Raw genomic sequence first — 14,344 nt, 5'->3', positions numbered from 1 at the left:
TGTGGACTTTTAGTTCAGTGCAGTTGGTAACAGCTAAATCAACATCCAATACATTCTTAAAAAAAGGATAAAATCAAGCCACCAGTAGCGATTAGCTGTTAGGACATCAATGTTTAGCACAGAGAAACTTCCAGGGAGGACTACATTACACTACCAGAGCACGAAAAGCAGCACAGATATCAAGGAAGAGAAATGGAGGACCACGTAGATGTTGCAAGTCCAGAACATAAAACTCCTCGCTTGCTTTGTAGAGCTGGGAGAAATTATCAGAATAGGAACCAGGAAGTTCAGTGCAATATCTGAGTAGCAGATCTAGTCTTGTGTTTCTTGATCCATGCTACCCGAATACAGGAAATCAAATACACAGTAACTCACCTGAATTTCAAACTTGACTGCAGTATTGGAACGGCTAGGAACTTCTGCCATAGATACAGAAGACTGTGAAGGTGGAGGAGTCCACAAGCATTTCATATTATAGTGCCCGATTCTCTTCCATTTCACGTTCAAGCTATGGAAAACAGTTAGAACATCCAACATCGTCTTACTTGGAGATGCTTGAGACTGAATATTAGATGAACGACAAACGCAAAGGAAGTTAGGCTTCATCAGATCTGTGAAACAAAATCTGTTGAATTTCAGTGACAAAGATAACCTTGAAGCCAAGTGTCCAAATGTTTTGGCCAGTAGAAGCTGATTGTGTGTATGTCTGAACATGATCCATGCATGCCTGTATCCAACAAAATGGAGCATAAGAACCTGTAGTCGAAAACAAGTTCTACAGATGTTCATGGCCAAAATAATTTCTAAAATTAACAATCATCAGTTAAGCTATAAAGGAGATAGCATAGCTAGAGAACCATACAAAATACATAAAAGAAGTAAACTCACTAAGGTTTCTGGATTCTGATCATGCCGGCTGACATGAGCTGGATCGCGGCTATGCAGCAGCATAGCATATGTAACTGTAGCCTGGAGTACAAAATGATATTGCATTTAGGCCGTAATGATACAGGTAAACAACGAAATCGTTGTGAGATAGCACAAGCACCTCATTCTGCAGATGATTCTGAAGAGAGCCCATGACTTCACGGACATCAAAGCCCATTTGAACCATAGCTTTCACAGCATCAATATCAATCTTTTCGAAGTTACAAAGATAGGTGTCAGCCTTCCAGTAATCCTTATTTCTTTCAGTAGATTCAAATGTAAATTCAAGAATAGCTGACATGATCTAAGGGATTTTGTACTTACCATTTCGGTTCTGTTAAAAACACCAGGTGAGGGGATAGCAATATACAGTGGAAGATGCTTCTGAAACCATGGATGTCGACGTATTTCAGGAATCGATATACGTTGCATGGGATCAACTACAAGAATACGTGAAATCAAATCTCGTGCGCTCTCTGATAAGTGATTTGGAACGGTGTATACTCCACTCTACCGGCAAGAAACACAAGAGATAACTAATAACTGATGACATTACACAGAATAAATAAAGAAGTTCATATTTAGTCACCTTTATCTTTGCATATAGGCCAGCGAAATTATCATCGTCGAAAGGAAGCCTTCCACATAGAAGTGTGTATAAGATAACCCCACAGCTCCACACATCTACCTCCGGACCAGCATAGAGTTTTCCACAGATGAGCTAGTGAAAGATAATACTCAGATTGGATTACAAGGTTATGCAAAAATAGATATACTTGTACGAGTTAATGCACCTCAGGAGCAGCGTAATTTGGGCTTCCGCAGCACGTTTTAAGAAAATGTCCGTCATGCATAGTGTTCCCTAGACTAAAATCGGCAATTTTGATGTTGTGCTCGGAGTCCAGGAGTAGATTTTCTGGCTTGAGATCACGATGCACCACCAGGTGTTGATGGCAGTATTCAACACCTGAAATTATCTATCCTGACATCATGCAAGAGATTGTTTTGATTAGAACTATAACTGGAAATGACACGTTAAATAATTCTATGTTGCTTGGATTTTGCTGTCAGTTCTGTTGGACTGTGTACCTGTTGGAAAAACCGGCGAGCCTCGTCCTCGTGTAGTTTGCCTTTTTCTGTCAGGTAATAGAACAGTTCACCTGAACTCATATACTCCATGACTACATAAACATATGATGGCGTATCTATGACCTCAAACAGCCGAACTATGTGAGGATGAAAAAGTTGTTTCATTATGTTGATTTCTCTTCTCACTGAAACATCAATGCAAAGGTTGTCAGATATCAAATAGTTCTGCAACAGAAGGAAGACGGTCAACAAAGGGAGCTCAATCATAGTAGGATTCAGAACATAAATCCTATGATAGAAATCATCAACATCCAGAGGACACAGAATTCATTCCATTCATCTTTGTCGGATGCAGAAGCTTTAACGGCTTAATCTCTTATTCCTAATGCGTTCAGTATAATGAGTCTACCCTCAACTTGGCTACACCAGACACTGTTCTAGTACATCAAAAGTACCTAGACACATCAAGAAGATGTTAAACGTATGACAGTGGTCCTTTTTCCTGTCTGTACATTCATAAGATCAAAACTATATACAATATTATCAAAAGAAAACTTCAGCCTTAGGGCAAACTATATAACTCTTTTTGCATGTTGATAAGCATATATCACATCGTAAGCTCAGAAAATCAATGGAACTGTTGAGGGAAAACAACCTGCAAGACAAGGACAGGAGACCTTGTAAACTCAAAGTCAAAGCAACTAAGAACTTATTTCTCTATTACCTAGAATATGGGGAAATTAATCGTACCTTTTTCTGCTTCAACATTAGCTATTGATCGGACATCAAATATCTTTATTGCAACTTTAAGCCCTGTCAGGTTATGAACAGCTAATTTCACTTTACCAGACAATCCAAAACCAAGAGTCTTCCCAACCTTGTACCGCAGTAAAAGATTACGACCCGATTTTCTTCCACTGATAGCACCTTTGTCCATCCTAGAACTGGCAGTTAGAGGAGAAAGGTCAGGCTGAATGGTTCACGGAGAGAAAGAGATAACAATAACCAGGTCAAACTCAAATTATCATATTCTATTGTTAGGTGGAAGTCATACACATCAGGCCTGGAGATATAATTCAAGAGTGACCCATGATCAAGAACTAAACATACAATTCAACAACTGTCCGGAAATGCTTCCACACAAATCAGACCATGACAGAAACAAGGTAATACCATCGAATTGGGTGATTGATCAGAAGACCAGTTCAAGAACAGACAGACCAAAATTCACCAAAAAACAGGCCAAGATTCACCAAGAAGACAAATCTATCAATCTGAGGGTAGCAAGTACACAGTAAGACCAATAGGCAAGAATCAATCTTCTTATGAAACAGCACCCTTAAGCAAATCCATAATATTTGGAATTATATATATATTTAAACACGTACTAATACATACCGAATTCAGAACGTAAAACTGAAGCAGGATGCAGAGAAGCTTGATGAAAACTTTGCAGTGGTCTCTGTACTTTGTTGGTGTATGCTTGTTGATTCAGACAAGCAATAAACTGCACATGCCTTTGTTTACAACGTTGAAAGCTAAAGCAGACAAAATAATGTGGTATTAATGTATGTAATATGTCAATTTCTCTTTAAGATAAGAGGGTCCTGAATAGAGTTGGAATAATGGCAAAAGCAGCAGAAAACAGAGGTTATTTGCAGTTTGGGTCCCTGAATTATGGATAATTTGCATACGGCCAGTAGTACTTGACTACCGGTAAGCTCTAAACCTCTTTCTTCAGTTATTTTCCCTCCATTGAAAGTTTCTGCATGGACACCATTATAAAATTATTTTCTCTCACAAGATCCTTCAGTAGTACAAAATCTTTGAGACAAATTCAAGAACTTCATCAGAAAGCTATCTCTTTTGGCTTACAGAACAACATAGCCTTATGCAAAAACCTAATCAATCTATATATCTCAGGAGACGCATATCAATCTGCCATTTTAGTGTTTCGAAATATAGAAAGCCCACTAGATATCACGTTATGGAATGGTTTAATGGCGGCATGTGCAAAGAACTCCATGTTTTCGGAGGCTTTGTCATTGTTTGAAAGTTTGCTGCAATTCCCTTATTTGAAACCGGATAGTTACACGTATCCGAGTGTGTTGAAGGCTTGTGGTGGACTGAGGAGAGTAGATTATGGGGAAAAGATTCATAACCATTTGATGAAGATTGGGTTTTTGTCAGATGTTGTTATTGCCAGCTCTTTGATCGGCGTGTATGCCAAGTGTGGTCTGTTTGCCTCAGCTGTGAAGCTGTTTGACGAAATGCCTGAGAGAGATTTGGCGTGTTGGAATAATGTCATTTCTTGTTATTATCAAAGCGGGCAGTGCCAAAAGGCGTTGGAATATTATGAGAGGATGAGGAGCAATGGTTTGAGGCCTGACTCGGTGTCGTTTACAACAGCAATTTCTTCATGTGCAAGGCTGTTGGATTTGGAAAGAGGACAGAGAATTCATGAAGAAGTGTTGAGGAGCGGGCTTGTGATGGATGCTTATGTGAGTGCTACTCTTGTGGATATGTATGGGAAATGTGGCTGCTTAGAGAGGGCTAAAGAGGTGTTTGATGAAATTAGGAACAAGAGCTTGGTTTCTTGGAATGCAATGATTGGAGGTTACAGTCAGGTTGGGGACAGTGTATCATGCATTGAACTTTTAGTGAGGATGAATGAAGAGAAAGTGAGACCTAGTTCAACAACCATAAGCAGCTTGTTGGTGGCTTGTGCTAAATCAGCACAACTGCAACATGGAAAATTTCTTCATGGCTATATTATGAGGAATAATGTGAGAAGTGATATCTTTGTTGAAAGCTCACTAGTTGATTTGTACTTCAAGTGCGGTAGTGTTGCACTAGCTGAAAGGGTTTTCCATATGATGCCAAAATCAAGTGTTGTTGCTTGGAACGTTATGATTTCTGGTTATGTATCAGCAGGCTGTTACTTTGAAGCACTTAGCATATATGATGAGATGAGAGAAGCAGGTATAAGTCCTGATGCAATTACATTCACTAGTGCAGTGGCAGCTTGTTCACAATTGGCTGCCCTGGAGAGGGGCAAAGAGCTCCACAAGTGCATCATTGAATGTAGGTTGAATTCCAATGAAGTATTAATGGGAGCCCTTCTGGATATGTATGCTAAGTGTGGTGCTGTTGAACAAGCTGCAAGTATATTTAATCAGTTATCTACAAGAGATTTAGTTTCATGGACTTCAATGATTGTGGCCTATGGTTCTCATGGTCAAGCATTTGAAGCCTTGAAGCTTTTTGATGAAATGTTGCTAAAACATATAAGACCAGATAGAGTCACCTTCCTTGCAGTAATTTCCGCTTGCAGCCATGCAGGGTTGGTCGATGAGGGGCAACATTACTTTAATTTAATGGTACATGACTATGGTATCAAACCTACAACGGCAGAGTACTCATGTCTTATAGATCTTTTGGGTCGTGCTGGGAGATTACGTGAAGCTTACGAGATTCTCCAGAAAAACTCTTTGATTAAAGAGGACGCGGACTTGTTAAGCACACTATTTGCTGCATGCCATTTGCATGGGGAACTCAACTTAGGGGAGAAAATTGCAAATATCCTTATTGAGAAGGATCCAGATGATCCATCAACATATGTCGTTCTTGAAAAGATGTATGCTTCTACCAAGAAGTGGGATAAGGCTCGCAAAATGAGATTCAAAATGAAAGAGTTAGGCTTGAAGAAGAACCCTGGCTGCAGCTGGATTGAAGTTGATAAGAGAATTCAGTCCTTCTTAGCAGAAGATAAAAAATTTCCACAAGCAGAGTCTGTTTATGACTGTTTATCCTTGATATACGACCAGATGGAGAAGGATGAAATGGTAGCCAAAGTTTTGTAGAGGACAGAATGCTGTCTAAGAGTCCCAGTGCTGTACAGATGTGCAATGAGTTTCTCAAATCAGGTAATAATTCAGTCTGCAAAATGTTTTCCTCACTTCTGGCTTTGAAGAGGACACAACAGTTTTGAACTAGAAGTATTACTGTTTGGACCAATTTTGGATAAAGTTCCTAGGAAGATGGTGTTTTTTGAGTTCACTAAGTTCATGAAAGAGCTTTGTGCATTACCTATGGTTTTTGCCATAGTACTCTGGTAATGATTTCTGATGTTATATTAATCCTTGTCAGGTTCCCTTTTCCAAGATGCAGTTTCAGAAACACAACAAATTAGAATATCTTGAAACTAGTTTTCTTGAACTAACTAGACTGTAGTCATAATATGGATTGAAGGCCTGTTGCTGACATCAGCCAGGCTTTAGAATGAAGACTAGGCAATTAATTGCCTAAACACTGAAGGTGTAGACATTCCAAGACCGTGTAATGATTCCAAATCGTTGAAGGATACGATACACTGGCAATCGCAACACATGGCAGGAAATTGATCCGATGCGTGAAGAAAGCAAACAAAAGTACGTCTCTGCTAAATTCATACAGAAAACTGTGATCCCATAGTGCAATATCTCTGCTTGGTATTTCAGCGTATGGGGGCTTCAAATGTGAGAAGCTCATTTTGGAGTAAAGTCCAGATGGTTAAACAAAAAAGCAACGTGAGGTAAAGACTTCCTTCTCATTAGATATTAATGCTGTCACTGCTGGAAGTGTCGAATCTAATGCGCCACCTTAAGTTTGTTGAAGTAAATCTTTTTTTTTGATAGATGCAGCATTGCCGGCACATATGCCTTGCTTCTGTCAAAAGGCCACATGCTCGAAAGGAACGAAATCCATGAGAGTCTCCTGGCTTATAAATGACATTGTTGCAGCAGCTGATCTTATTGGTATGATCACTTCCGTGGAAATCTGAAGACGACTTCTATTCCAATATGCCAAGTATGTTTGAATTACATTGCAAGATTGTCTTGAGCAATTTACTCCAATATGCTGATTATGGCTGAATTACATTGCAAGCTTCAAGACAATCATACAGCCAGAGATAGATCCACCCGGTTCAGGATTTTCTTTCTTTCTTTTTTTGGTCTCATTCTTTTAACCAAGCGTGGCTGTTTGTCCCATGCGTGCTACTGTATAGACTATTTGAAGGTCTAAAAGGAACATAAGACTGGAATCGTCCAACATCGAAATTGACATAATACCAAGTGGAGCCGGCGCGGTTTGAAGCTGGACTCGGGCTCGAGTTCTTTGAGTTCAAGTCAAGCGTACTCGAGCTCAGCTAAGAAAAGTTTTGTGCTCAAGCTTTTTCTGTTTTTAAACATTTATATATTGAGCTTTATTTTTTAGTATTATTATATATTTAACTACATACTCTACATCATATCAACCTAAAATTCATATGTCCGTATGAATTGTTAACCAATATCTCATACTTGAATTTTAGATAATAATATTATTTATATTATCTAATACTAAATTTGCTAATACTGCAAGTCAAACAATTTTTTTCGAACTGAACTACCCTTATAACTGTGAAAATATACCTCCTCACATGCATTAACGCGTTAAGATGTACGAAAGTAACTTGGTCAAAGAAAAAATTATTTGACTTGTTATAAGTCAGTACTATATCAATCGGGGGTAAATATAGATTTTTTTTTTCTGATATCAACAAATTCGATAAATTCTGATTAACGAAATGACTTATTTGTTAGATAAAAGCAAATCTCATATGTATTAGATATAATTTTCCAAACCACATAAAAATTACAAGTAATTACACCAACTTCAGGAAATGAGAGTATAATTCTAAAATTTTACCAGAAATTTAACTTTTTTTTTTATAAGTCTAACAGGCTCCAATTTAATTCATATTAGTTACAAAATCATTTCAAGTAATGTTTCATAAAAAGTGTTTTACATATACCCCATATCAGAAGTTGCTTGCATTTTACCAAAAATTAATTCTTTTTTTTTTTTTATCTCCACACACGCTGTAAATAAATTTTGAACTCAACATCTGCACAATAAAATATTAATCTCCAAGCCATTGAGATGTCCCTAGGAACTTATGAAGAACTATTTTGAATTTTGAATTTTGAAAGGTCAGGTACAAGGGCTGGGAAGGGTCTCTCCTCCAAAATATATAAATGTTGTAGTATTTTTTATCCCACGGGATAAAATATTTAGAACATTTAGTTCCATAAGAGACAAATATGGCATAAAAATTTGCCATATTTTATATTATAGGATATAAATTATGGCACATTTGGTTTCATAGGATATAAATAACTTTATATCCTACAGGACCAAATGTGTCACAACTTTATATCTTATGGGACCAAAAAAATATAAATAACTTTATATCCTACAGGACCAAATGTGTCACAACTTTTTATTTTATGGGAGCAAATAATTTTATCTTATTGAACTGAAAATGCTATAATTTTTATTCTATATGACTAAATGTACTAAGCCCGTAAATTGTGGGACTACAAATACAATACACCTTATTGTACAGGACTTAAAATGCAATTTTTCCTTTTTTTTTTTCATTTTTGAAAATTTTAAAATTTCTCTCCAATTGAAAAGATTCCGTTTTGAATAACAAAAACCATCCTCTTTTACAATTTTTGCAGTTATTAATTTTTCTGATCAATTTATTTTGTTATTATAAATAAATTCTTTTCTGATATAACTAAATTTTAGTATGTATCTTAAAAGTAAAAATCTTGAAGACCACACGCAATCTAATAAATTTCCATTCTATTGTTTAATAAAAATATAAGAAATAAAATCAACAACTGATCAAAATTTATTAAAATTAAATTAACTTTGAATATGCAAAAAGAAAAAAAACATCGATAAAATGAATAATTATTTGGGATAATTATATTTACACCCCTCATTTATCGTCTTTTTACACAAACTATTCCTGCCTTTTTCAAAATTACGAAAACCACACCTGACATCCAAACATGCTCTGGTTGATCAAGTCAAATTTTAATTTAATTTTTCAATAACATAGATACCCTCAGGGTGTTTTGTAATTACCAAAAGGTAGAGAGGGTGTCAAAATAATATTTGAGGATCAATAACATGACCCCATATATTATTTATTATTTATACTAATTTTTAATTTAACTTAAATTATTTTATTGATTTGTTTTCATTGACTCTCTATATAAAATCACATCTTTTAATAATTAAAATATTCAATTATATATTAATAAAATAAATTACTAGATTGTAAGTTTAAATTAGAAAATTATTGGACTTTTATAAATATTTTAAACATATTAAAATTAAAAATTATTTATCCTTTATTTTTATTTATATTTAAATTATTTAAAATTAATAAATTCAAAATCAATTATGCACCTTATATAAATTAGGAACAATAAATAATTTATTTATTAAAAAAATAAACATATATACATATATGTATAATTTATTGATTTTAATAAAATTTATTATAAACAAAAAAATTAAATATTTTAGTTTTAAGAATTTAAAATAATATATGCAAGTGATAATTTTTTAATTTGAATTTATAATCTAGTAACCAATTTTTATTAATATATTAATTAAATAATTTAATATTTCAATTATTAAGAGGTGTAAATTTATAATAATAAAAAATTAACAAAATAATTTAAATTTAAATTAAAAATAAATATAAATAATAAAAAAATAAGCAGGATCATATTATTCATCTTCATAAATATTATTTTGACAATCCCTCTATCTTTTGGTAATTACAAAACAACCGAAAGGTCAATTCTGTGATTGAAAAACTAAATTAAAATTTGTCCGAGTCAATAGAGATATTTTGAGGTTTTAAAAGCTATCAAGGATGATTTCTATAATTTTTAAATAAGTAAGAGTGGTTTGTTATATAAGTGTAATTATCCCTAATTATTTTGCAGAAGAAAGTAAGTATATGAGAAGTTAATATGATAGAAACCAATTAGCAAAAGAGTATGTCCTCAATCCTCATCCATTGTTATTATAAAAAATAGCGATCTATCAAGTTTTTGTAGAATGCATATGAAATATTTAATTTTGAGGGTGTCATCTTATATCACATTTTCTACTTCCAAGTTACGTCAACAAATATTATTAATTTATTTGTCGTCTCATATTTTATTGAGTCGAATTATATAGATAAATAATTTTAGTAAAAACTAATCAGACCGTTAATATTTAATTTATTCTATTTTCTACTTCATTCAATATTCGCACGTCATGTCATGTCGATCATTTTTTTTTTTTAATAATATGTTTATGTAAAAAATAAAATTGGATTTACAATAGACAAATACTCATACCTTCAGGAAAAAGAAAAGAAAAGAAAACGAAGAATTGAATTTACATTAAGCCAAGAGCAGCAGAAGCATTCAAAATCCTACCAATCTCGAAGCTCACAAAAGCATCAACACAAGCATACTGCACTTGATCAGCCGTCAGCACCCGATTATCCCAACTGCTCATCGTCACCCATTTCGGCTTTTCCATCTCTTTTCCCAGCACGCTTCTCGTCAGGCTCCTCAGCCCACCTTTCTTCAATTCCTTCATTCCACAAACATCCGCCGCCAAACCCCTCAAATCCACCGCCCTCGCGTTATACCCAATCCTATGATCTCGCTGAAGCTTCTTCAAATCGGATTTAACGTCAACTCCGACGAAGGTGTGGTTAGAGAACGAGAGGAATTGGATCAGCTGGAGAGGAAAGTAGGGGGAGTGGATGAGTTGGTAGATGAGGCAGCAGCGGCCGATGCAGAGCTGGAGCGTGGCTGCGGGGTTTTGTTGGTGGCGGATCAAGTTGGGGCGCCACTCCACGTCGAGGCCCACGATCAGGCGGTGGCCGTAGAGGGAGTTAACGTCGTGAATCCACCGAGATACGATGGCGGGGTCGTGGGTGACGGTGGTGTGGATGACGTCGCGGAAGAAGACGACGGCGTGGGCTTGGGAGGGCAACTGGTATTGGTAGTGGATCGTCATCTACTTTGGGTGAGCCGAATTGATTTGCTCCAGAAATAATAACAAGTACAAAAATAATCTATTTCTTTTTTTTTTCAATAATAATAAATCAGAATAGTTGCATCCACATTTCTTGTCTTCAATTATTTTGACATATATATGAGTTGAGCAAAATCATATCAAAATTCATAAGTCAAGTATTTGACCACATGCTCAAGTTTTATTTAATTTTAACCCGTCTAATCTTATATGCATATTAATGTAATCGCCCTATTTATAATATTATAAAAAAAATAGTTTATTAGCTGCGGATTTTTGGGACGAATAATCAGCAAATACAAAAAACTATTGCATTTAAAGGCATGCGTTGCATCATTGTGCAAATGTCTTTTAAAGCAGATTGAATTTTCTATTGCAAATAAATTTTGACAAAATTTGGATCGTCCAACGAACCTAAAATGGATATCTTGAAGGACAAATTCCGAGGTAAAATTGTTGCAAAATCCATTAGGACGAGTTTGTGATAATAGTGCATATGCAATTTTCACACATTTTGGATACTTTTGGTTACAAATATTTTGTGGGAGTGAATTCCATAACAAAGTCGTTGCAAATTTTGTATGGCGTTAGTGCATACATCTCATGCAAGTTTAAATACATTATAGGAGAAATTTAGTGGTTTCCCATTGCAATTTCAACAAGGGTTGTTCAATTTGGTTAATTGAATCAAATTTTCGAATAGTTGAAAATTTAGTATGTTGAAATAATGTACTCGTGCCGAAAATCAAACAATATTAATTGATTTGATTCGATCATAATCGAATATTTTTTCGATATGGTTCAATTAATAATCAAATTACCGAATTCATTATTTTTTATCCTAAAATTAGTTTATTAATTTAACATTTTTTTTATTTTTATGTTTTAATTTAAAATAAATAGAAATTATATTATATTGTTATGATATAATATATATTTATAAATATAAATATAATTTTTATATATTGATACATTTATAAAATTATAATATATACATTGTTCTTAATTTTAATTATACGGTCCGTAATTCATAACCAAATGGTACCGATTAATTATACCAAATTTAAAAAAAAAAAATAACTGAAAATCGAAACAAATTAATTTCAACAGTGACACTATGACTACTTTCGCTAATACATCAAACAATAATTTCAAATATTTAATTACACAATATAAGAAAACATATTATCTTGATTCGATAATTGCAATAGATATTGAATTAAAAAGACAACCCAATATTCTTAAATTATATTTCTTCAATTTTATATTTTTTAATGATATTTCAAAATGTTATAAAAAATTCTAATATTTTTCGGTTCGGAGGAAAATTTGAATCACGCTTGAAATGCACCATTTACTGGAAGAACATGATACCTCTCAACGGTACACGCTCAAGAGTGTTCATATGCTATATTCATATTGTATCTCGTAAACCCTAACCCTAATATCGGAGGTAATCAGGCGCTTTCAGAATCCTGCCAATCTCAAAACACATAAATGCATCAATACACGCATACTGCACTTGTTCCGCCGTCAGCAACCGGCTATCCCACCGGCTCATCGTCAACCCCCGCGGCTTCTCCACTTCCTTCCGTAGCACAACCTTCGCCAACTCCTCCAAACCCGCCTTGAGCAGATCCCTTCGGTTGTTCCTGCCGGCCGCCAGCCTCCTCAAGTCCACCGCGTTGTCAACTTTCTCTATCTTATCATAATCCGTCACCAGTTTATCCAAGTGGGAACCGATGTTAACCCCAACGAAAGTGTAGTCCTCGTTGGAGAGGAAATCTACAAGCGATTCGGGGATGTCGTCGTCGGAGTGGACGATTTGGTAGATAAGGCAGCGGCGGCCAACGCAGAGCTGGAGAGTGGCGACAGGGTTCTGTTGGTGGCGGTTGAAGGAAGGACGCCACTCGACGTCGAGGCCGACGATGAGGCTGTGGAGTCGGTTGCGATGGATTGACTCGATGTCGGAGATCCACCGCTTGACGATGTCGGGATCGTGGGTTACTTGGGTGAAGATGTTGTCGCCGAAGAAGGAGACTAGGAACGCCTCCTGGGTGATGGAAGTACACGCGGCGTATTGAATGCTGATTGCCATTGGTGGTTTTCCGCCGTTGTGGTGGTGGTGGTGGGGAAGTGGAAATTGAAAAGTGGATTAGCGGGGCGGTTACCAGCTATGGCAAGAAAGCGAATTATGAAGAAAGAGGCTTCTTTGGGCGCAGAGTTCAGGTATGGTTAATTCGTTGAGTTATTTTTATAGTGCTAATTATATTGAATTCAAGTGATTATCATATACGGTAACTAGCGGTGTAAACGAGTTGAGTTTGTGCTTGAACTTGATTTTGAATTTTCTAACTCGAGCTCAAGTTAATTTTTTTAAAAAAATTATTATTAGATTAAATCATGAGAACCACCAAATTTTTATATAAATTTATAAGTAATAAAATAAATCGTATAATGTATACCATATCTTAAATATATCAAAATATACTATGAAATTTTAATTTATTATTACAAATGCAAACTACTGATTAGTTTAATAGTAATATAATTAGTAAAATATATCAAAAAAAAAATCATACTCAATAATTTAAAATTATAAAAAAGTATCTATCATCTAAAATAATGCAATTAAAATACATAAAAATAATATATGTTCACAATGTACAATAAATTTATATATTTAGAAATGATAGTATTATATTGATGTAATTATTATCTTACATTGTTGAACAACATAAGTTAATCGGACCATCAAAATTCAGATCAAACCGTTAGATATGATCATACTTACAGAAAAATACACTTGGTAAAGTTTTAGACTTATTGGGTGTAAGGATGTCAAGATATCGTACTCAGAAGATAAGAATAATCATTCAAGTCGGTGTATCGTAGAATCAGGCCATGTGATTTTAAATCAAGCCGTCCGATATGATCTAATGGACACGGTCTTATATATTTAAATTTGGTGTGAATCGAGTAACCAGATTTTAAGATATCGTAATTATTGATTAAAATTTTTGATTTAATTATATATATAATAAAATAATAATTAAAATTATTCAACCATCACTATTATTATCCAAAAATAAAATGTATGTTATTGATTAATAATTATAATATATGATCAATTTTAATTATAAAATTGATCAAATATTAAATATAAAATAAAATATATAAAACATTTAAAAATAAAAATATATAAAAAAAATAGAAAAAGCTCGCGAGCTTATGAACAGACACAATTGAGCTCTACTCGAGCTCGAATTTTTCAGCTCGAGTTGAGCTCAAAATCTTTGCTGATGAGAAAAAACATTAAGAGGAATGTGTGTTTTTTATTAAAATAAAAAAAATTAATAAAAAGTTTACTTTTAGTTTTATTGTAATTAATTAAAAT

General features: G+C 34.5%; 4 protein-coding genes across 7 annotated transcripts; 1 reads left to right on the top strand and 3 right to left on the bottom strand.

Annotated features, from left to right (window-relative positions):
• Positions 1–3,564, bottom strand: LOC105155811 (SNF1-related protein kinase catalytic subunit alpha KIN10-like). 2 transcript variants are annotated; one of them, XM_011071772.1, is made up of 11 exons: positions 3,415–3,564; positions 2,767–2,960; positions 2,017–2,201; positions 1,722–1,904; positions 1,517–1,648; positions 1,252–1,437; positions 1,049–1,138; positions 889–969; positions 653–727; positions 376–561; positions 1–253 (listed from the first exon to the last, which is right to left on the bottom strand). In XM_011071772.1, the coding sequence occupies exons 2-11, from the start codon at positions 2,951–2,953 to the stop codon at positions 146–148; spliced, it is 1,413 nt and encodes a 470-aa protein (XP_011070074.1). In that variant the 5' UTR covers positions 2,954–2,960; positions 3,415–3,564; the 3' UTR covers positions 1–145. The 2 variants fall into 2 exon arrangements, with proteins under 2 accessions (XP_011070074.1, XP_020547663.1); XM_020692004.1 differs by lacking the exon at positions 3,415–3,564 and having other exon boundaries at positions 2,017–2,671; positions 2,767–2,905.
• On the top strand, positions 3,596–7,291 carry LOC105155810 (pentatricopeptide repeat-containing protein At5g27110). Of its 3 annotated transcripts, XM_020692002.1 has the most exons (4): positions 3,596–3,732; positions 3,940–5,942; positions 6,166–6,589; positions 6,693–7,291. In XM_020692002.1, exon 2 carries the CDS (start codon positions 4,017–4,019, stop codon positions 5,877–5,879), a length of 1,863 nt encoding a protein of 620 aa, XP_020547661.1. In that variant the 5' UTR covers positions 3,596–3,732; positions 3,940–4,016; the 3' UTR covers positions 5,880–5,942; positions 6,166–6,589; positions 6,693–7,291. The 3 variants fall into 3 exon arrangements, with proteins under 3 accessions (XP_020547661.1, XP_011070073.1, XP_011070072.1); XM_011071771.2 differs by lacking the exon at positions 3,596–3,732 and having other exon boundaries at positions 3,739–5,942; positions 6,699–7,291; XM_011071770.2 differs by lacking the exon at positions 3,596–3,732 and having other exon boundaries at positions 3,739–5,942.
• Positions 10,234–11,029, bottom strand: LOC105155809 (Werner Syndrome-like exonuclease). The gene has a single exon (XM_011071769.2). It carries the CDS (start codon positions 10,927–10,929, stop codon positions 10,297–10,299), a length of 633 nt encoding a protein of 210 aa, XP_011070071.1. The 5' UTR covers positions 10,930–11,029; the 3' UTR covers positions 10,234–10,296.
• Positions 12,389–13,045, bottom strand: LOC105155921 (Werner Syndrome-like exonuclease). Its single transcript, XM_011071903.1, has one exon. The coding sequence runs from the start codon at positions 13,043–13,045 to the stop codon at positions 12,389–12,391; it is 657 nt and encodes a 218-aa protein (XP_011070205.1).

The sequence above is a fragment of the Sesamum indicum genome, linkage group LG2 (assembly GCF_000512975.1).
Source record: "Sesamum indicum cultivar Zhongzhi No. 13 linkage group LG2, S_indicum_v1.0, whole genome shotgun sequence".
NCBI lineage: Eukaryota > Viridiplantae > Streptophyta > Magnoliopsida > Lamiales > Pedaliaceae > Sesamum > Sesamum indicum.
This window is presented reverse-complemented; position numbering and strand designations above follow the sequence as displayed.